Source organism: Aedes aegypti, chromosome 2, assembly GCF_002204515.2.
Source record: "Aedes aegypti strain LVP_AGWG chromosome 2, AaegL5.0 Primary Assembly, whole genome shotgun sequence".
NCBI lineage: Eukaryota > Metazoa > Arthropoda > Insecta > Diptera > Culicidae > Aedes > Aedes aegypti.
This window is the reverse complement of record NC_035108.1, coordinates 447,636,329-447,660,960: the sequence shown is the minus strand read 5'-3', so window position 1 is coordinate 447,660,960 and position 24,632 is coordinate 447,636,329. Positions and strand designations below refer to the sequence as shown.

General features: G+C 36.2%; 2 protein-coding genes across 4 annotated transcripts in view; one reads left to right on the top strand and one right to left on the bottom strand.

Moving 5' to 3' along the window:
• The window catches only part of LOC5569818 (clavesin-1), a 54,570-nt gene extending 34,860 nt beyond the window's left edge, over window positions 1-19,710 (bottom strand). The window contains exon 1 of one of the 3 annotated variants that reach the window (XM_021847995.1): window positions 19,629-19,710. The gene's annotated coding sequence lies outside the window, so the exon portion shown is untranslated. Of the gene's footprint in view, window positions 1-9,195; window positions 9,247-10,589; window positions 10,692-19,628 lie in introns of those variants that run through there. The other 2 variants (XM_021847993.1, XM_021847994.1) reach the window with 2 other exon arrangements.
• A 52-nt stretch (window positions 19,711-19,762) lies between these two features.
• LOC5569819 (alpha-tocopherol transfer protein-like) overlaps window positions 19,763-24,632 on the top strand; it is a 60,904-nt gene continuing 56,034 nt past the window's right edge. Inside the window, exons 1-2 of the mRNA XM_021847992.1 lie at window positions 19,763-19,966; window positions 20,160-20,343. Coding sequence (XP_021703684.1) covers window positions 20,160-20,343 — 184 coding nt within the window. The 5' untranslated portion in view covers window positions 19,763-19,966. The remainder of the gene's footprint in view (window positions 19,967-20,159; window positions 20,344-24,632) is intronic.

The window sequence follows — 24,632 nt, the reverse complement described above, 5'->3', positions numbered from 1 at the left end:
TTTCCACGAAATGTCGGTTCGGCCAAATATTATATGCTTCCTGTTCCAACTAAACATTTTAGACCAAATGTCCATTCGACGAAATGTACTTTCGAGCAAATGTCATTTGACTAAATGTCATTCGACCAAATGTCTTTCGACCAAATGTCATAGATTCCTTAAGACAAAGTTTTGATTTTCTATTAATATGGTGAAAGAGGCATTTTACATATTTATTACATTTGACTTGAATGCCCTCAATGTGATTTTTGAAAGTTAAGTTCTTATCGACCATGAGCCCTAGATACTTCACTTCATCTGACCAATTTATTGGAACCCCTCTCATCGTGACAACATATCTACTTGAAGGTTTCAAATAAAGAGCTTTGGGTTTATGTGGGAGTATTATTAGTTGGGTTTCGGAAGCATTAGGAGACATTTTTCATTTTTGCAAGTATCAAAAATATCCAAACTTTATTGCAATCGAGTACAGATGACACGCAGGCTTCGTCATTTGGCGGAGAGGCCTGTGTCATCCGCAAACAAAGATTTTTGACATCCATGAGGTAACTCAGGTAAGTCAGATGTGAAAATATTGTATAATATTGGTCCCAAATTGCTGCCTTGGGGAACACCAGCTCTTACAGGAAGTCTTTCAGATCTGGAGTTTTGATAATTAACCTGAAGTGTACGATTTGACAGATAACTTTGAATTATTCTAACAATGTATGTTGGAAAATTAAAGTTTTTTTTTAATTTTACGATCAAACCTTCATGCCAAACACTGTCGAATGCTTTTTCTATGTCTAGAAGAGCAAGACCAGTAGAATAGCCTTCAGATTTGTTGGAACGGATCAAATATGTTACACGTAAAAGTTGATAAGTGGTCGAATGTCCATGGCGGAATCCGAACTGTTCATTGGCAAAAATTGAATTTTCATTGATGTGGACCATCATTCTGTTCAAAATGACCTTTTCAAAAAGTTTACTGATGGAGGAAAGCAAACTGATTGGACGATAGCTAGAAGCTTTTGCAGGATTTTTTCTGGTTTTAAAATTGGAACAACATTAGCATTTTTCCATTTGTCAGGAAAATATGCTAATTGAAAACATTTGTTAAATATATCACCTAAAAATGATAATCTATTTTCTGAAAGTTTCTTGATGAGGATGAAGAAATTTCCATCATCGCCAGGAGCTAACTTTTATTTTTTTTTTTTTAATAATAGTTCTCACTTCTTCCAAATCAGTCTCCCAGGCATTTTCGAAAACGTTCTCTTCATTGAGAATATTTTCGAACTCCTGAGTAACTTGATTTTCAATTGGACTAGTAAGCCCTAAATTAAAATTATGCGCACTTTCAAACTGCATAGCAAGTTTCGCAATTAGTTAGTAATAATTTGTTTTCCTTTTTCGATGCCGGTATTGGCTTCTGAGGTATTTTCAAAATTTGAGATAATTTCCAAAAGGGCTTAGAGCCAGGTTACAATTGAGAAATCTTATATTCAAAATTTTTGTTTCTTAATTGTGCAAAACTTTTTTTGATTTCTTTCTGCAAATCCTGCCATATAATTTTCATTGCCGGACTGCAAGTGCGTTCAAATTGCCTTCTCCTCTCGTTTTTAAGACGGACCAAAAGTTTAATATCATCGTCTATAATCACGGATTCAAATTTTACTTCACATTTTGGAATTGCAATGCTCCTGGCTTCAACAATGGAATTTGTTAAAGTTTCAAGAGCATTGTCAATATCAAGTTTTATTTCTAAAGAAATGTTAACATCAAGATTAGAGTCAACATACGTTTTATATATATTCCAGTCGGCTCAAAAATAATTGAAAGTGGAGCTGATAGGATTAAGAATCGCTTCATGGGATATTTGAAATGTAACAGGGACATGATCCGAATCAAAATCAGCATGATTACTCATGTTTTTAGAAGAGGAAAAACATGTAGGGCTATCAGAGTATTGAATTGAGAAATATCCTGAAGAGAAGTCATCAAATAAAATTCTGCCGTTGGAATTACTTTGAGAATTATTCCATGACCGATGTTTGGCATTAAAGTCACCAATGACAAAAAAATTTGACTTATTGCGAGTCAATTTACGCAAGTCAGTTTGGAGCAAATTAACTTGCTGTCCAGAGCATCAAAAAGGCAAATAGGCAGCTATGAAAGTATATTTACCAAACTGTGTTTCAACAGAAACACCTAAAGTTTCAAAAACTTCAGTTTCAAATGACGAAAACAGTTGATGTTTTATACGCCTATGAATGACGATTGCAACTCCCCCACATGCCCCATCAAGTCGATCATTACGATAAACAAAAAAAAATAGGATCTCTTTTGAGTTTAGACCCAGGTTTCAAATACGTTTCAGTAATAACTGCTATTATTGCCAGGTTATTAACTGTAAGAAAATTAAACAGTTCGTCCTCTTTACCATTCAGAGAACGAGCATTCCAATTTAACATATTTAAATTATTATTTGGATCCATTAGAAAAACGTATTCCAATAACAATTTCATAAGTAAATTTTACACCAACTTGGACTGCTTCAGTCATAGTGGTGGCTTTGAACTTTGCATCAATCATTAGATTCAATTGTTCAGTTAGAAAATTAAAATCAGAGGCAGACATATCACTTGAAGTGGGTACATTTGATGATTTTCCGTTAGAATTTTCGGTAGACGAAGAGGCGAAGTAGATGTTACCTGTGGCGGTAGGGTTTTTTCCATTTGATTTGAACCAAGTAGAATGGGTACTCATAGTACAAATAGGGGAGTTCAAATTACCTGCTACGATATCGGCAAAGAATTTTCCGTGGGTAGATACATTCGAAATTGAAAGATTCGAACGGCTACCCGACGGATTAAAATTAGTTTGTGAATGAGCATGATTATGATCTTCCTGATGGGTATGATTCATGATCAAGCGATCGTCAGCTGAAAAATAGGCATTGTTCGATACTCTACCAGGCTAACTCCGGAAACGACCGTTATCGTAACGGATATTATCTTTCATCTGCTTGGCACGAGCGTCAACGACTCTCTTGCGCGAAGGGCAAGAACTAAAATTTGACTTATGATTGCCCTTACAATTGGCGCATAAGAACTTATCGGTATCTTCATTCACTGGACAGTCGTCCTTGGCGTGAAAAGAACCTCCGCAAATCATGCATTTAGCATCCATGCGACAATTTTTTGTACCATGACCCCACTTTTGGCACCGACGGCACTGGGTGGGGTTCTGGAAATTTCCTCCAGGTTTCTGGGAATGTTCCCATGTCACACGTACATCCAACATAAGTTTTGCTTCTTCTAAAGCTTTAATATTATTTAATTCTTTTTGTTAAAGTGAACTAAATAATATTCTTGAGGGAGCCCTTTCCGAACAGTGCCAGATTGGGTTCTCTTTTTCATAATGATTACTTGGACTGGGGAAAATCCAAGTAAATCATTTTTTTTCCATTTTTGATCACTTCAGGTGTAGTCACTCGAGAGACCTTTCAAGACGACTTTGAACAAACGTTCAGTTTTGTCGTCATAGGTAAAAAATTGTGCTTCTTCTTTTCAAGATGTTTGAGAAGAAGTTCGCGATCTTTAAGAGTTTCCGGCAAAACGCGACAGTCTCCTTTCTTTGCGATTTGGAAGGAAACTTTGATTCCCCTAATGGAGTTCAAGATCTCCTGCCTAAATCCCCCAAATTCGGAACAACTCACCACGATAGGCGGCACTCTTTGCTTCCTCACTTGAATCAAAGAGCCTGGGCTAGAGGCTGCTTCGATTTGGTGTTCGGAAAATTTGTCTAGAGCATCGAACTGATTGCTCATTTCGATATAATTATTCATTTCACCCTTGGAAGAAAGTTCGCATTCCGGAGAAACGTCCTTTCTTCCATTCTTGCCACGTTTAGTGACAGTTTTAAATCCCACTTTTTTGGAAGGAAGTTGTGAATTCAGAGATTCACCCTTTCTTTTGTTGGTTATTGATACCATGTTTAATGAATAAACGAAAGAAGACGTGATCTTCGAGAGGTTTTTTTTTCCCAGGACGGTGTCCAAGAAGGATTACCACCGCTAGCTTTCGCCAACGGGTCCAACGAAAAATCGAAGGCACGGGTCCAAACAAGGATCGTAAAGGGATCAATAGTAGAAAAAATAGTACTGAAAAGTACCGTTTTTAATTTTAGCACTGAAAAGTACTGTTTTATTGCTTTAGGTAGTTTTCATGAAAACTTCCAAGAGCAGAGAGAATTCGTGTACGCACAGCACGAAGGTACGATGCGCACTGTGTGTTTTAATATGATGATTATTCTGATAGCAAAATGAGAAGTATATAACCCATTTTAGGATTATAGAAATTTCAAACCTCGCACTTAGTATCATACGCACGTATCTGCAGTGATCGATTTTTTCATTGATTTTCTCTTTGATTTCTTCGTTTTTCGATTTAATACGATGATGGCCGATTAGTACTTTTTATTGTGCCAAAAATATTGGTCGAAAACATTCTACGGGCCAAGTAATTAGCTAAAAAGAAATTCGATGAAGAGAAATATATCACTGAAGTTGCGCTATCATGATTCTGAACGCGAGAAATTTACACACTGTTAAAAAACTACATGTAAATAAATGTGTTAATATTTTATTATTGTTTACGTTGAAATTAATACATCGAATGTACATTGACAAAACAATGAAAAGTGAAAAAAAATGAAGCGCTTTTAAAATCATAAGGGCGTAACCAAGCGCAAAATATGTTCTGTATCTCATTACCTTCCCAACGTCAACCCTGACTATCACACAAAACGTGATCACTATTACTGGGCTTCTATATGTCTACAACTAGCGTCTAAAGTGACGCCGGCTGCGCGAGGGATCGCCATGAAGCTCGCGCATGTAATACTTGTATCGTCCGGAGCGAGAGCAAGAGCGAGTGAGAACTTTTTTTATCCACATGTGTGAAAATGATTACTTGAGCATAATTCACGTAGTGTTGGGTTCATGCTAGACATTGGAATATTTACGCACAATAATAGCTTGAAAAAGCTTATGGAGTAAAAATCTTCATCTAAGTAGCATGGGCATATTTCTTTTTTCTATAAATTCGATCAGAAATTTCAATGAAACAAACTGTTTAGCGTGCACAACCTGCCAGATTATTTCGTTCTCTTCTCTCTTTCGTAATACTCAAACGATCACTTTGTCTCTCACGATACATGATACGATCCGCTATAAAGAAGCCGGCAAAATATAAATGGTTTTGGTTTGAGTCATTCAAAATTGATCCGATATTGTAGGGAAGTGTGCTTCAAAACGAACCAACGAGGTGAGTTGGCCATGAATACGACTGTCCATAACTTTTGTTCTTCTTCTCTTCTTTTAAACCCTTAGCTGGTTCATCTCAGCTCTCCCTAACTCGATATTCCGAATTTTAAAACATATATATCTTGTTATAAAAGCATTGTAAAAATTGAATTTCATGGCTAATCGATAGTTTCACATTTTATTTTTCTTCTTTCTGATGTTATACGTTCTAAATGAGACAAAGCCTGCTTCTCAGCTAAGTGTTACATGAGAACTTTCACAGATATTAACTGACAGTATTCGATTCCAATTGATCATTTTTCGCATTTATATATTGCTGTCGCACGGGGACATCGAGAAAATTTGCAAAACGAGATAGTCTTGCTGAATAACTGCAGATTTACCGCTACGGCTATTTGATCAATACCGTAAATTCGGGTGAAATTGATCAGTAGGGTGAAATTGATCACCGTGTCACTCGATTTTATTTCTTCCTGATGGAGCACAAATATCAATGTAACCTTCAGTGAATGAACGTTGTTTGTCGTAAGTATTGTCAAATTTTGCGTTGTGAAGTTTTTTGCGTTGAAGAATGTGCATTTCTATGAAAATAATGCAAAATTCCAAAATCATGTACGGTGCAGTATTGACAAACATCAATAAACTTCTAGCTCTAGACAAGGATTTGAAAATGGTATAATCCTGAAAGTTTGTGAGGATACTTACGATATATCCTCAAACCAGATTTCATAACCAAAACTCGTACCAATTCGCGTATTTACCATGACCCCACAGTTATGGATCAAATAGTGTGGAGTCCAACTTTTAAAATTCAATAAAACGACATGGAAAACGTAAAATTGTAATTCAAAAGCACGAATCGAATCGTTTCAAATTAGAACTTCGGTTAGTAAACTGTTTTGTGTGTAACATTTACATAGGATTGCATAAAAATTAAAAATTGTATCGATTCCTGAAAACCATATTATGGATCAATTTTCACATTATGGATCAAATTGTGACATATTACGGATCAGTGCGCAAAATAATGAGATTTTCAACTCAATGCATCTGTATTGCATGGTATGGCGAAAGTTAACAATGTGTCATATATAACTGCAAAAAATAGCAGTGTTAGAGCTGGAAACAAGGGTAAAAAGCCCTTTTTTTGTGATACTGCATTGTAGTAACTGAGACATGTACTGTTTTCGCTCCACACCATGTTTCCAACCATTTTTTTTCTGCTGAAAAATGAAATTTACAAACCTTGATGTTTTATTAGTTTTATTCTTAGTGCTATTGTCTTAAAATGTTGAATCCAATGCATAAAATAACAGAAATCTACATTATTTGGAAGTGATCCATAACCGTGGTAAACAATCCTTTCCTGGTCCATATTATGGATCACTAGTTAGAAGTGCTAATATTCGGTATTTAGAATCAACATTTAAGAAAAATGTTCTCCAAAGATGGATTCATACTAAATCGAAGCGAACGAGCATAAAACATGCTTTAACATTTGAATTTTACCACCTGTAGGAGCTTATGAATGCTGACGGCACTTCTTACAGAAAACGACCATATAATGATAGCTGTGTGGTACCAACTAAACATTTGTCAAATACACCATTATTTAGCTGTTGAAGGTTGTGCTTAACATTACAAATGGTAGAAGACAAATAGTATAACATGGGAAAAATATGTTTTACGTCAACGTTTATGTTTTGAGCGAGTTATCCGATGTTGAACGCCAAAGTGATCCGTCACTGTGGGTGATCCGTAACTGTGTGGGCATGGTAGTTGAAATAATTGAATTTCTGTTAGATATCATGAAATTCCATAGAAAATTGCATACATTTAGGCGTTTTCTGCGTTATTCCTGAAATTTAACTATTTATTATTTCTATAAATATTGTATTGTTAAGAATTTAGCAAGCATATTCAGATTCAGGGAGCTCAAATTGATTATGTAGAGTTGTTTTGAAAACAAACAATAATCGCATTGATAAGTGATCAATTTCACCCCGAAATGACAACACCCGATTTTTTATTTTAGAGATATTTTTTAGCACTAGAATTATTTTTGTTAGAAAATTTCGGTACTTGAGCCAATGAGGCTCACCTTCGTACTTGTTTTTCTGCATTCAGTTATTTGGCATTGCCAACATTCTAGAAATTAGACAAGAAAAACCGTGAAAAATGATCAATTTCACCCGAAATTACGGTATTTGTGCAACTGTTGTTTAAGGGACCATCGAGGTAGCCATGAAACCGAAGTTTTACTATGGTTAAATAACTTGAAATCGAGATTAGGAAATTTAATCCCAGGAGAGTTGGCTTAAGTCACTTATCAGCTTAAAGTAACAAGTAGCTTCAAAATAGAAGTAAAGCCATTGATACTATGAAAAACTATCGTATTGGCTTAGAAATTCTAGTCAATCTTTCAACAGCCGAGCTTGTGGTGATTAAAATCTTATTCTTTGAAATCGAACAAATCTATCAAATTAACACTGATCAAAAGGTATTGACTTTCAAAGACTACTATAAACATTTGAACATATTTTACCTACTAACAACGATATTATAAAGCATCAATATTTTACAGGTTACAGGTTCTTGAGCAACTGGTCTAAATAAAGTCTACAACACTGTCTACACAGAGATTTCCAAAAAAAAATCACGGAAATCTCCACAAAAGACTCTTTATACGTTTTTTTTTTCTCAGAAAATGAAGCAAACAATTAATCAGCTGTTGCTTCAGATTAAAGCTATGGGGTCGTCCATGAATTACGTAAGGGGTTATGTAGAGAGGGTTTTTTTATTTTCTATACGCTAAATGATGAATTTTCAATTCTCATGGGGCAAGGTGGTTTGAAAAGTCGATAAAATTGACTTGTGTAATCATTGAATGGCCCCTATTTAGGAAAAAGCTCAACGGAACGTGTAATGATGAACGAAAAGCAAAAAGGCAATATAAATAAGCTCATCTTGCGTCCATCCATCGTAACGTGTATGCAGTGGTTAAATCTACATCAGAATACGGTGTGTACTAAAATAGCGGGTTGCCTAACGAAAGGCGCATGCAATTTCGAGTAGCAGATATTCGTAGCCGTGAACGGGATTGATAATTAATTGCATTCCATACTACGTTCGTATAGCCACATAGCTAATAACAAATATTCGTATAGGAACGAAAAATAAAGCCAGCAGCATTATTTTACGTCATCTTCTTCTTCTTGGCATTACGTCCTCACTGGGACAAAGCCAGCTTCTCAGCAAAGTGTTCAATGAGCACTTTCACAGTTTCTTCTCAGAGGTTTCTTTGCCAAAATTGCTATTTTCGCACTCGTATATCGTGTGGCAGATGCGATGATACTCTAATGCCCAGGGAAGTCGAGGAAATTTCCATTACGAAAAGATCCTGGACCGACCGGGGATCGAACCCAGACACTTTCAGCATGGCTTTGCTTTGTAGCCGTAGACTCTAATCACTCGGCTTAGGAAGCCTTCAATTCAAAGTTATTAATTCTTCCTTTATTTGGTTCATTAAAAAATAGTTTATTTTAATAGCGCTACTATAGGAACAACAGGTCTACTAAAGGTGCAAGGGAGCATAAATTCTAAACGAAACTATAAATTTTGATTATATATTGACAGGATCGAGCTGTGAATCAATGGTACTTAGATAAATAACTCCTGACCTTCATGTCAAGCAATTATAGCTAAATGGCCGTAAAAAGCAACTAAGTGCGACTTTGGGGGAGCCTACTTATTTATTTTAACTCTATACTTACGACCCTTGTTATTTATGTGATTGTCCACCAATTCAAAAATCACCCAATACCAAAATATTATAACAAAATATACAACAAACAGTTGGAAGAACGTTTTCTGTACAAAAATGGTACCTTCTTTCAACTTATTCGCAAAAAGCTGGATGCTGCTAGCTTCAAACACAATTGAAGTGAAACTGAGCGAAATTTAAATATCCAAATGAAATCTGAGTTTCGTGTTCCTCGTGTTAACGAATCTAGATAGTGAATGGTGCAAGTACATAAATGAATGCCAAAAATCGAACTTTTTTTGCAGATAATTTTATTGTTCGGTTCAATTTTGAAAATTAATTCAAAGCCAGATATTTCAAAACCAAATTTTGATCAATTGTGCCCCTTTGCTTCTAACCCCCTCCTTTCTCACATTAGTTTTTGTTTTGGGTTATCATAGAGTAATGAGATATAGCTAATGCCAAACCAGTGCGATCGCTATTTAAAAACAAATAATTACCATGACCCCACAGTTATGGATCAAATAGTGTGGAGTCCAACCTATAAAATTCAATAAAACGACATGGAAAACGTAAAATTGTAATATAAAAGCACGAATCGAATCGTTTCAAATTGGAACTTCGGTTAGTAAACTGTTTAGAGTGTAATAGTTACATAGGATTGCATAAAAATTAAAAATTGTATCGGTTCCTGAAAACCATATTATGGATCAATTTTCATATTATGGATCAAAATGTGACATATTACGGATCAGTGCGCAAAATCAAGAGATTTTCAACTCAATGCATCTGTATTGCATGGTATAGCGAAAGTTAACAATGTGTCATATATTACTGCAAAAAAATAGCAGCAGCTCTAAGGAAACAAGGGTAAAATGGCCTTTTTTTGTGATACTGCATTGTAGTAACTGAGACATGAACTGTTTTCGCTATACACCAAGTTTACCACCCATTTTTGTCTGCTAAAAAATGAATTTTACAAACCTTGATGTTTTATTAGTTTTATCCTTAGTGCTATTGTCTGAAAATGTCGAATCCAATGCACAAAATAGCAGAAATCTACATTCTTTGGAAGTGATCCATAACCGTGGTAAACGATCATTTCCTGGTCCATATTATGGATCAGTAGTTAGAAGTGCTAATATTCGATATTTAGAATCAACAATCAAGAAAATTTTTTTCCAAAGATGAATTCATACTAAATCGAAGCGAACGAGCATAAAATATGTTATAAAATTTGTATTTTACCACCTGTGGGAGCTTATGAATGCTGACGGCACTTCTTACAGAAAACGACCATATAATGATAGCTGTGTGGTACCAACTAAACATTTGTCAAATACACCGTTATTTAGCGGTCGAATGTTGTGCTTAACATTACAAATGGTAGAAGACAAATAGTATAACATGGGAAAAATATGTTTTACGTCAACGTTTATGTTTTGAGCGAGTTATCCGATGTTGAACGCCAAAGTGATCCGTCACTGTGGGTGATCCGTAACTGTGTGGGTATGGTACCTATCGCAATTCAGCTAGCTTAATCACCAGTCCGCAGTTTCTCACTGCATGCAACCACACAATACCACCCTGCGGACAACGGTGTAGACAGACAGATGCTGTGGGGAAACTAACGACTCATTTCCCAGACTGGGATACGGAGTATAGAGCACTATTGTTGCTCGAACTAGCCCTCGCCGGTACGGAACGAACACGGATTATTCACAACCACACGTTTCCATTAAAAGCATGGGCGTTGCGAGGATTTCCATCAGGGGTAGTTCGAACGATCTCAAAATTTCATTCATATGCTAATTCTCTCAGGAATTTATCTCGGAATGTCTGCAAGGATGCCGCTAGGATTTTTTTTTATTTTCATTTCAATTATACGGTATTGTACTTTGTAATATTTGAGATTTTTTCAGAAATGTTTCAATATATTCTATTGAACTTATTACAAACACACAAGGCATGAGTTCATTTATTTTATATTATGATTTTTTTTCCCAGCTTAGCTTAGCTTAGCTTAGACTGACTACACATATCAATGGTTGCTATTCCGTGATTGACCGAAGTCAGTGAAAATGCCCAAAGAATCAACTAGAAGTTCGGCTGGGATTGGCCATAATCTTCTTCAATGTCGGCGCCAGCCACGTCCTTGCAGTCAGGTGGGATTGGGGGAAGGAATGTTAGTGTGTAACCTTTGCTATTTGGAGACCGTGTTTGCCTCTGCATCTCCACAAAGGTTACTGAGAGGGAAGTTTGTTAATGGGGAGGATCGTTGGGTCACAGGATTCACTTTGATAAGCGATTAGACCATGATAAATAATGATTTGTGAGATATATACATGCTTTTTTGTAAATATAATATTTTCATTTGATATGAACAATTTCTATGTAGAGGAAAATTATGCCGACACTTGAGGTGACGAACCATTCAAAGTTTGTTGAACAAATACCTAAATGTAACATTCCTACAGCTGTCAGGACGAAAGCATGTGTTATTATATTTTACTTATTTGAAAAGAAACAAAAAACTCGATTGGTTAGAACATCATAGAACACTCTTATTCTTATGCCGACACTTTCAGTGGCGAACCATCCAAAGTTTGTTGAATAAAGTGAACCTTTCGCAAGTCTACACTTGTAGTGTCGAACCATTCAAAGTTTTTTTTTAATTACAAAAATAAAGGTAAAAAGGGGTGTTCTGAAAATAAAAAAATGTTAAACATAAATAATTCATGAATCAGAGTTTGTGTCGACACTCACAGTGACGAACCATTCATAGTTTGTTGAAAATTCATATTTACGTACCACCATTGTAACGATTAAATGTGCAGTCATACATATTTTATAGATTAGAAATAGTAGGAAGAAACGAACTCACCAATTGATCCGTTATCCTTGACTGAGCAGCCACAATCCACTCCCAGCTTCACTCGTTTGCTCGGCTACATAAAAGCACTCAGAAAAAAATAGGCGCGCGACCCGAAAAGGAAAAAAAAAACTGACGACTGTTCGGGCTTTCTTGACGCACTGCCCAGGAGCAAGCGTCAAGGTCGAAGGATCAACCAGAACTAACCGATCGCGGTACTTTTTCACTTACTCTAACCGAACTTACCGATCAAGCCACTTTTTCACTTACTAGACCGACGCGCGACATGTTTGATCCTGCCCTCGTCGCTCGCCCCCGCAGGGCAAGCCACAAGGTCGAAAGATCAAACAGAACTCTTATATTATGATTTTTTATCCCAAATACAAAAACAATTGCAGTAACTCGATGTTGAAGGGAACCATCGAAGAGTATCGACTTACAGAACACAAAACCAGTGCAACTGCGATCCAAGGGACCCACTATGGGTGGTTTCCATACAGACTGTCGGCCAAACATATTTTTTCCATCTCATGTCGTATTTATGAGTTTTGTGATACAAACTTGATGTTTTATTTTCAAAAAGTTTTCGAGACTAACTTTTGAATGGGGCCTATAGCGAAATAATAAGTTTTGTTACTAATGATGCATATTAGCCATTTATGCGATTAACGTTATGCAAACCATTATAAATGTTAGATCTTACATAGAAATGATGATATGAATGATTTAGCAGTATTCAGCTATTCTCTGAATTATTTTCTAGCTGTTTTAATAGAAAATGGTTAAAAATATTGGAAAAATTCAAAAAGCCCTAAATTACAAAAGTGCAAATTTGTGCAGCTAAATTCTTTACGATCATTTAGTTTACATCTCAAAGTACCCTTCGAAATACATTTTAGCCTGGGACAACTTGGGACAAAAAAGTATGGGATGTGTAAAGTTTCGTTATAGAATCAAATATATTTTTTCAGTGCACTCCCCATATTTTTCCGACCAAAAGTACGAATTTTCATTTTATTTTATTTTTCAAAGATAGCTTTTTGAATAAGCTTTCAGACAGTGTATAAAGATTTGTATAAAATATTACGATTATGCAGTATATTCTATTCACTGTGTTCCTTGTGTTAGCACTGAATTCTTCATTTTTCTTAAAAACCCTTACTTTGACCTACGGTATCAATTAAAATATGAAAGATCGTGCCCTGGTATTCCAGGAATAACTTAATAGAAGTGTTTACTATGGAATGATGTACAAGAAAAACCTATCAGAACAAGTCATTTTTTCGATTATTGGCCAACTGATCGCCCATAGTGGGACCGTCGAGGGTGCCATGAAAACCAACTTTTACTATGGTTCTCCTACTCGATATTGGGATACAGAATACCGTTTTGACTCATATTCCGAACATAGTGACTTTAAACGCATCTCATAAGCATAAATAAGATGATATTCGTGAAAATTTCATTTTTTTGGGTTAGCTGTTGGGTGTGCCGATAAGAATGTTTCTTAAAACTTGTTTAGTATTGTTTTTATGTAAAAGTATGGAACAACATTTTGATTCAAATGCCGAACACTGAGTTCATTCTGTCTCATATTCCGAACACCTTGATTCAAATTTCAAACAGCAGGAATAAATCGTATTGGAATAAATAATTTCGCACAAACAGATTGCAATGTGTTTCAATTTTATTATAATTGACTGCCATTTTCTGTCAATTTGATGACATATTTCAGCGAAACATTCCAAACAAATCGTCATACAAAAACCGAGTGTTCAAAATATAAGTCTGTTCGGAATTTGTGACAAAACGGAAAATAATTTTGAAAATAAATTTACCTGAGCTTTTTTTACTGACCTTGAACTAGAGAACCATTACTACTTCCAAAGTAATAAATAGATTAAAAGACGTCAAAATGGAAGTTCAATTGACTACCATGTCCTGGTAATTTGGTGACATATTTCAGCGAAACATTTCAACCACATCGTCAAACAAAAACCGAATTTGAGACAAAACTGTATGGAGTAAGGGCAGGGCTGGCATCTGCTCAGTGCAAACAGAAAAACACAAAGAGCATACACTTTGTGGTTATCATGAATGTGAGTGCAGTGCGGCAGCTACACTTTCTTTCTGGTTTTTTACCTCTTTGAGGCCTCTTTGTGTTTCTGCTCTCGCTGCAATGCAGCCTTCGACACAAAGTGTTGAAGGAAAATGGTGAACACATACTTTTTGTGTGTGGATATGGGACGCCATCTTGGATTCCAAAGCGACTTCGGACATCGATTTCCGTCATCTACTCGTCAGCCCCGTTCCAAAAATATCCATATTGCATGGGTTTGAAGTGATTTAAAAAAACCAGAAGTCGCCATCTTGGATTCCACAACGACGTCGGACATCGATTTCCGTCATCTACTCGGCGGCCCCGTTCCAAAAATACCCATGTAAAATGGGCAAAAAGAGCCAAATTGTGTACACTTTGAGCATCTTTTGCCAACACACTCCGTCAGCATCAATCTTTGCGTAATCGCTTTCATTCTCTTCGCTACTGCGCACCCTCATTGTGTTCGTGTTGTTACACTTTGCGCGCGTCTGTCTCCTCTTTGTGCAGTGGTTAAATTCTGCTCTTTGCGCGCATTGTGCGAGTTGATGCCAGCCCTGAGTAAGGGAAAATTGGCTGTATTCATGATTTCTTTAAGTATTTTTTCCAAGAATTTCTTTTCACATTCTTTCAAATACGTTCTCTTGAACTCATTTGCGAATTTTAACTTAGATTTTTGAAGGGATTAATTTAGTGGTACGAAGGAATAAGATTTAATTTTAGGCTTCATTTATCTCTTTTCTTGTATTATTTCCAAAATATTTCTTCAGTCATTACCTTAGGTAATTACTCTAGGAGTAAGTCGTAAATATTCCATGAATTTTAACAAATGATGTATATGCCCCCGACATAATTTGTAGTATAAACTAGCTCAATTTACGAACTCTTGTTTTACATAAATTCAATTAACGTTAATTTTTTTTACGAAATTCGAGATGAGACGGTTGAATGGGAAATTAGGTAATAGAATGATAAGTTCTGCGGAAATAATCTGATTTGTTTTCAATTAATGCTCTATAGTTTTATTAAGACGTGTAAATCAAAGAAGTTCAGAGCAATATGTTGCTTTGATATTGTTTGAGTATTGTTGTATTACATTTAAGAGATGTTCTGAGTTATCCAAGAACTTCCTAGAGTATAGGTCTTAAGATCTTTGGAGGATCAATTAGTATAAATCAAAACAATACCTCGTTTCCTCATGTGAATGGCTAAGGGTGTGTATCACAAAAAAAAAACTATCTATTTACTACTGAATACGCTTATAGACCCTGAGGCCTATATTCTATGGAGTCTATGGAAAACCAAGAACAACCGTAAAATCAATGCAATACTCGTTTAGTGATGTGAAGGGTTAAGAGTTTTGCGAACTTCACTCCCATGTTTTACAAACTGATTCAATTTACGAACCCCCGATGTAGTTCGTAAATTGCGGTTACAGTTCATCATTTAGAATTTATTCTCGAGAACCTCCTGGATTTATCTTCTAATATTCTCTAAGAATATACATAAACAACTACTCAGAAAGTTAAAAAGAAATCTCAGATCACCAATATTCCTACATATTAAAATGTATCTAAGATTTTTTAAATTTGTCTAAAATGGAAATAATCATTTCCTCTTGGAATTCTATAAGAATAAAAAATATGTCTAGAAACTTTTCAAGTGCTACTTCATACTAGTACTCCACCATATTCAGGATTTATTCAAAACTTTCCTCTGAAATCCGGAGATTAATATCTTGGGATGTTCATGGGGTATTAATGGATAAATGTAATTAAAATCCACAGAGATATCTTGCAAAAAATCGGAAATTCTTCCTTTGAAAGAATTCCTTTTAGAAAAACTTTTGAAGAAGTCCTGAATAGGAAAAATTTCAAAATCAACCCCTCTACTGGAAGAACCATTTTTCTCCACGAAAACATATTTCACTTGCGAGAATTCCCTCAAGTTTAATTCAAAGAATTTTTCTAGAATCTCCTCTGGAGATTTCTGAATAAATTTATGCTCACTTGATTCAAAATTGAGCTTTGGAAAACTTCTTTAAAAATAACATCAGAAAATTTTTAGGAACTCCACAAAAGATTTGTCCAGTATTTTTTTTTTTTTATTTTTGTAAAAAATTATAGAGCCGAAATGGATTTCACTAGAATCTTGACAAATTTTACATCATTTAGACGACAGCATGTTAGAATTAGCTTTTTGAATTCCAAAATTTAAAAAAACGTAACCCAACTTTTATTTGTCAATTGTTGAGGAGTCGCTGGAGAAATAAGAGGTTCTCCCGGAACGATTTATGGAATAATCTCTGGAAGAGTTATTAGAGAAACTCCTTGGTTAATCTTTGAATATTTGAAGCAATTCTTTCCCATTATTCCGAAATCCATTACGCCATTAATTACATTTAAAGGATATTCGAAACTTTTCATGAAAATATCGAGTGTGAGAGGAAAACATACATGGGAAACTGGAACAGCATCATCAACTATTTTCTGAAATACTGTTCGGCTTTAAAAACTCAATGGTGCAACCGCAAAGTTCAATTCAATCATTTAGGGGAAAATAACTACTTAAAGTTAAACAACTCGGTGAAATGGTTCAGAGCCTTAGATAGTATTTAATGCTAGTATGCTAGATTGAATGCACCACGCATTCCAAGTCTACCTCATAATCTCGAATGCTGTTTCCCAGAATGTACAATTATCCTGAATGAAAAAGTAAAAGAAAAATAAAAAAAATAAGTATTTTCAAAAAAATACGTCAAAGAATTTTGGACAAGGGGCCCCGATCAGCCGTACGACGCAACTTAGTCGCGATACTCTCACAAAAGCCCTGTCCACATAGCACTTCAGCACGTCCTTGGAGTAGTGGCATGAGGCCGAATCCGGCCAGGAGATTGTTGGGATGCTGTGGGCCTTCAGGAGAGGAAGCAACCGCTTCTGGAGGCACTCTTTCATGTACACCTGTCCGTTCATCGTGTCCTGGGTCACGAAAAGTGCACTCCGCTTCCCGCACGTGCAGATGGCTTACCAAACCATAAATTTCTTCGCAAATTTGGACATCTTCAGAGTGCGGACATGCTCCGAAACGCTGAACTTGGCCTTGGCCGTGAAAAACAGGTTGCCGGGGATCTGTTTGAAGTCGGCCTTCACATATGTTTCGTCGTCCATGATGCAGCATTCAACTTTCGTTGTTGAGGTACATCTTCCTGGCACGGGTTTTGGCGGACTTGTTCTGCTTCTCGTCGCGATTGGGGGCCTTTTGTACCTTGAACGTTCGAAGCCCAGCCTTAGTTTTGGCCTTCTGGACAAAACTTCGGCTTAGGTGCAGGTTCTTAGCCACATCCTGAACGAAGGCGTTCGGGTTTCGGTTGAAGGCTCCAACTACGCGGTTGTGATTTTTGGTGTTGTACGGAATACTTTTTCCTTCACTTCTGGGCTTCCAATCGGTGATCAATTGTTCCTCGAACCGCTTAATCACTCGCGAAACCGTGGAATTCGCGATTCCCAAAGTTTTAGCGATGGAACGATGCGAGAGGTCCTTGTTCTCGTGATCAGTGCTGTAAACATTCGACACTTTGAGCGACGTTCGTTTCGTTGCCATGGTCAGCAGTCACAGCAAGAGCGGTAGAATGAACGTCGACAAACACAAAAAAGTGTCAATTGAATGTCGTCTGATATGAGAAAATTTGCATAAATGATAAGATTTGCATAGAATTCAAATATCGGATCATGAAAAACATGGATAATTTGATCTTGTCTGTTATGTCGAATGTGACACACATACAGTGAAAGCAGAACAGAAACAAACAACACCATAACGCTTCCTAATATAGCTATCGTGATCAGTGGCATTCAATTGACATTTTTCTTTTCGACATTCGTTTGATCGCTCGTGTTGTGAATGTTTAAGCGAAGCACTGCCGAATATCGGCGAAAACGTGTCGACTACCGTGATTGCTTACAACACTGCTCGTGATGAATGCTCAAGATTTTATCACGCACGAGCTGTTCTTTCGACACCATTTCCGCGAGTTTTGATCACAGGACTTTAAAACTTGCAGAATGTTACTAAATGTTACTAAAGGATACACTATGAACTAAATCCACCCAAATTTTCATTAAATTCTACCCAACGGTTAAAAAGTTAGAGCAATTTCATAGTGTGGCAATTTCATCGTGGACACTAGACTGATGCAAATTTTGAAGTTTTTGCTCCCCTATGCTTAAACGATGTCAATCATGATGAAAATGATCCTCCCAAAATTTGAAGTGATTCGGAAGAAATTTGGTTGTGCTCACGCTATTTGAAGTTTATATGGAGATTACTATGGAAAACGCCAATCTTTTGTGTTCAGCCCTCTAACACGTCATCATGATATTTTAGGTAAAAGTGAACACACTCATCCTATGTGAAAACTTCTCAGCTACAACTTTGCCGAAGACCACATTTCGATGGGACGTAAGGATTATTCGTTATTATTGATAACAAAGTCCAAATCGTGCTGAGATGATCATTCAATTACTTTCAGAGCAACACTGCTTTTTTGCTGTAGAACATAGTAGCCTGGATTACTTTGATCTATGCTTCCCACCAGGAGCACCACTGTTGCCTGCCGAACAGTTGGTGAAGAATGCTACATGCAAACCAACTTTATGATGAACAATAACAATTTATCGTGACGTGCAATCAAAAAGTGGTCTTTGGCAAAGTTGTAGCTGGGAAGTTTTCACATAAGATGAGTGTGTTCACTTTTACCTAAAATATTATGATGACGTGTTAGAGGGATGAACACAAAAGATTGGCGTTTTCCATGGTAATCTCCATATAAACTTCAAATGGCGTGTGCACAGTCAAATTTCTTCCGAATCACTTCAAACTTTGGGAGGATGCTATTTACCATAATTAAAATCGTTTAAGCATAGGGGAGCAAACATTTAAAAATTTGCATCACTCTAGTGAACACCCTTTATCAATGTTAGAGGACCTAGATTTCCTAGGGCATAGAATATCATCATACCTGCTACGCGAAATACACATGCATAAATGGTCAATTTGCAAAGAAAACTGTTAGTTAATAACTATGGAATTGCTTATATGAACACTGTGCTGACGAGCATTCTCTGTCCGCCAGAAAGAAATGGAAAAAATAGTGTTAGAGGATTCCTCTCTGGTATAGTACTAATGAGTTACACAGAATATCCAATGTTGAAGCATTGGAGCAAATGTCGACTTAAATTTTTGATAATTTTATAATCGTTGCAATCTTCTATCGTCATTTATCGTCCACGTTATATATCTAGGCATATTTTTTTCACTTATAAACAGGTGAAATCAACTCACCTGTAAAAATTCTGAACTGCTACGGGAAACAAAATGTAATACAAATATGTTGACAAAATGTTAATAAATGCTTAATTTAGTTTTAGTTCTCATACCTAGTTATGAGAAATGAATGCAATATTTGGAATGATACTAATAAAGAATTAAGAAAAAAAAAGTATAAGATGCAATCTTTGTAAAATTCGAACTCATAGCGGGACTCTGACTACGCCCATGATTAGAACCCGCTCGCATTGCTTCTAGCTACCTTAGCGTTGACTCTGTTGTGCTGACGAAGATCTCCGCTCTCTGTGAAGTCCGGTGCCGCACCGTCAAAGCCAAAGCAAAACAGATCGCCTAGCAAACAAGGGGTTCGATCATCATTTCGCATTGGTTCTCCGTCGCGATCGGTTTAGCACTTTCGGTGGGATCCCAAAAAAAGCCCAACTCGAGACAAACGCGCGCTCGAAACGTTGTTCGATCGTCCCGCGAGAAGGTTTACTAGACAACTCTCTGGAGGCCACAGACTTCCACCGACTGGCCGCTCTGTGGAGTTAGCAACAATACCGAGAAATACCCGAGACGGTTGCAAAACTTTTGGCAAGGGTAAAGCGCTTTACTGTTTCGCTCGTCCGTAATTCGATTCGTCTTCCTTGTGTGAATTTCGTGTGTAATGCTTTGTAAGGCGTCGAAGAGCGCACAATAATTGAATCAAAGAAACCGCCAGCGCGAAGTTGTTGCAAATCTGAAAGTTGCCCGAAATAAGTTTTGTCTAATTTTCACAAACATCCGATCGCAGATGGCCACGCTAAAGTTCGATGAGAACAAAGTGCCCTACATCGACCTGGGCAAGGACTACTACGTCCGCCTGGAGAACGACGAGTTTACCGATGTCAAGTCTAAGGAGAAGGCAGCACGTGAGCTGCGCGAGACGCCCGAAGTCGTTGCGGAGGCGCTCAAGGAACTGAAGGCCAAACTACAAGGTCAGTATTGGAGTCGCGCGTAGTTTACCTAGTGCAACTGAAAACTGGTTTTCTGGCTTCGAGTGGCTGTGTTTTGGGTTTATCGGTGCGGAGCGGACGGGTGGTGAAGAACCCGGTGGGAGATTGTTGATTGATAAGGAAAGCTAGATGCTCACGCATTTTGGCGGAGGGTAAATTTGAATTTTGAAATATGTAAAGCACTTGTGAATATGAAGTAGACACACTGGCTGGTATGAATGAAATGTAGTAAAGCACAAACACCTGTGCTGATCGAATTTAGGGATGAAGCGCTGGAAATCTGGATCTTCTTTTATGGAGATATGGCAATCAACCTGACCATCATAAATTTGTAACTTAAGATTCTTGAAATTCCAGTTAGATTACTATAATTTCGGAGTTTCCTAGATTCCTGATGAATTTGGTAACAGCATATAAATTTTCAATTATAGATATGGGATTCAGGCATTTTGATGGTATGCTTAGCATTCCGCTCGTACTTCTGAAATTCGGATAGTCTTCAATTTTATTTCCAAGTTACACGTAGTCAGTAAAATCTCATGTTCGAAAGAAGTACGTTCTACATATTCGAAAGGTTATTTTTTGATACCAACAATATGGTAAACTCTTTAGACTCTTTTTTTTGAGCAGATGATAAATGTAGTAAAGTTGAACGATTTTACTCATCGAGAGGAAGCAAAAGAATATATTTTCTTTTTTAGTGAAATTTCCACGATTGATATCTGTTTCCATTATTGATTGTGTTTGAACTTTCTTTTCAAGACCTAGTATCTTGTTATCTGGGATACTGTGAGACGACACACTAAAACTTGATTGGAGAATAGCAGTAGTGAATTTTCTAGCCTTATTTTTAGGTACCGTTTTGATTCGCATTTCGTATACCTATGGTCCACAGTGATATTAAATGCATATACAGGTCGGACTCAATTATCCGGAGACTCGATTATCCACCGACACTATTATCAGGAATTTTAGACTCAAATTTCCGGAGTATGTTTTTTTTTTTTGATATACTTGTTTTTGTTTTTGTGCATAAATTTGAGACAATTTAATATTGCAATATACAATATAAATGGTTTAGCAGCTTTGGACGTAGGTAAGAAAAAGGGGAATTGAAAAAGGGTTTTTTATGTATGCTGGTCAAAAAATTTGTTTTCTTCTTAAGAGCCCTCATGTTCCCAGAAATAAATTCTGGCTACGCTACTGCATCTTATAAATTAAACAACAATAAATATAATATTTAAGATAAGAACTTAAGTTCTTTTATCGCTGATTTTATTTTTCTTCTAGTGATTCGATTATCCGGATGATTCAATTATTCGGAGTGAAAGAAAATCAATACTCCGGATAATTGAGTCCAACCTGTAAGAAGCATGATTTAGCCGAAAATTGTAAAAAAAAATAATCTCTACAAAATTAAGTTAGGGTAAAAGCACCAGTTTTGGCCAGCCTAAGAGATAATGTCAATAAAATTTATATGAGAAGCCCTATTTGTACTACAGTCAAACCTCCATGAGTCGATATCTCAAGGGACCATCGACTCATGGAAATATCGAGTCGTGGAAACAAATGCCTTGGAAAGCCGTTTGGGGGACCATCATAGTAACCATGAAATTTTGTTTTTAATATGGTTCCATGAGTCGATATCGAGTAATGGAACATCGACTCATGGAGGTATCACTGTACAAATATGTCAAATGCAAGCTATCAATCCATATTATGTATGTAGAATACCGGAACTGAGCTAAAACCATTTTTTCGCACTGAAAATCTCGTTGGTCAATATAGGCCTCCAGAAACAGTTTCGGCCAGAGATTTAAGTTTTGGTTCCTTAATTGGCCAATCACATTGATTTATCATTAGAGTGGCCAAATTAGGAGTACACTGGCCAAATTAGGAATAAAGAAATGACAGTCATAAGGAAAATGAATTGTTTTTCTTATGTTCTGAATCAATTTGGACGAGTCAATAAATGTAACTCTATCATTTTAGTGAGATCTACTCAACATATAAGGTTTCATGCTGATTGGTTCTGTAAAACGGTGTATACTCCACTATGGCTACAACTGGCGTATGGCCAAAACAGGTGCTTCTACCCTACTCACTATTCAGTGTGCTGATAGCAACCATAATGCTATATGCTCAATCTGTGTCATATTCCGAAAAACTTTATTAAAACTTCGAACAGTATGAATAGTTATTAGTTAAATTGATGATATTGCAAATAAATCTATCTGAGCTAGCTTTTACGACTATTAACTACAGAATCGTTGCAACTCCTATAATCTAAATTACCACAATAAAATTCAAATGTAAATGACTATCGTTTCTTGGAAATTTAATGACATATTTCAATGAAATGTACCTATCAACGAGATCTCCATACATGTCTATATGAGTGTTCGGAACGTGTTTTTAAAAATCGTAGCAAAAATACTGATGAGTAGTTAGGGCGAAGTTGGAAAGAATATACATCTTTAATCTTAAAGAGCACAAATCTAAAGATATACATAGTATATTTTCCGTTCTATTATGGAAGACCTTTGCACGCTGTTAAAACTTAAATCGCATTTCAGTGTCCAAAACCTTAATATTGCTGCAATTTACAATGTGAAGTGTTGAAACTATGCTTTATTTGAAACTATGCGAACAATGCACATTGGGGAAATCCGAACCAAAAGGTGGAAAAAATTGATAACTTCCACAATAGAAAGACAAAAAATAAGTTTTATAGCTCATTCGAAAGGAAATTTTCTCAGGAATCGATTGGTGATGGTTTCATAAATGTGGGGCCATTCTGGGATAAGCTATGGTGCCCGTTTTGCCCCGATTCCTTGAAAATTTTAGATTTTCATGTTGTTTTGAGTAAAACTGTTTTATTGTGGAGATTATTTCCCATGAAATCCATCATTTCTAGTCCATTCAACAATGTTTCACAGAGAACGTTATGGAAAGATGGAAATTTAGGGGATTATGGGGCCAGATGTACAATGAAAAAATTTTGAAGAAAATTTTTTATTTTAAATTTTTTCAACGTGTTTTTTTATTGAAATACATTTTAAAATAGTCAAATAATCATGAATATAGCTTGCAGAAATAAGTTGTATTAAAATTTTTAGAATATGTTTGATAGTTATTTATGCTCTATGCAAAATATTGTGAAAAATTGACCTTCTTATATCACAAATTCCAAACATTTCCAAACGATGTGCGATAGTTTGGGTAAACAATATTGATCTAAATGATCAATTTCCGTTAGCCTCATCAATAGGAGATAGTGGGAGCATATAGTTTTTTGGCTATTTTTGCCCCAATTCCCCTAAACACGATTTCTTTCGTAATTAATTGAACTTTTTTTCCGAATCAAATTTTTTATGTACTGAATTGTTTATTCTGTATCTGATGCAATATTTAAATCATAAAACATAGGATATTTTGGGGATCTTTTACACATAAACAAAAAAAAACAAATAAAAAAATCAAAAATGAATCTATCAAGAAACCATCAGCCGTTTTTTTTTCTGATTGCAACAAATTACTCAGGATCAGGTTAGTTACTAAATCATTACTGTAGCTCAATTACTGTTCTCAAGGAATCGGGGCAAAACGGGCCCCACATTCATGAAACCATCACCAATCGATTCCTGAGAAAATTTCCTTTCGAATGAGCTATAAAACTTATTTTTTATCTTTCTATTGTGAAAGTTATCAATTTTTTCCACCTTTGGGTTCGGATTTCCCCAATGTGCAATGCAAGAAGATACTGAAAAAATCCCAACAGGAATACATGAAGAAATCTCCTCAAACTTCCTGGAAGAACCTGTGGATTAATCCCTGAAGAAATACCAGAACTATTGGGAAACTGAAATTTCTGGAAATATTTTCGAAGGAGCCGTGGGATCAACCCAGTATTGGCATACCTAAAGGGAACTTATGGTTGCATTGCAAGAAAATGTTTTGGAAGAATCACTGGAGAAAGGTATAGAGCAAGCTCTTGAAGTATTCCTGGCGTAGTATCCTTGAAGGAATACATTGAAACATGGACTCCTCCAAGACTTAACCCTGAAAAGTTTTAGATGAATCCACGGAGTGATTCTTGATAAATTGCAACAAGAAACGTGAATGAATCTCGCGTCGCGTTTCGTGACACTAGAAATGTTTTTGGAAAATCTCGTTCGAAGATTTTTTTCTAGAGACATATATGAAAGAATTATTTCAGTTACTTTTGAAAGAATTGAAATGCAATACTTAATATGCATAACGATTGTATT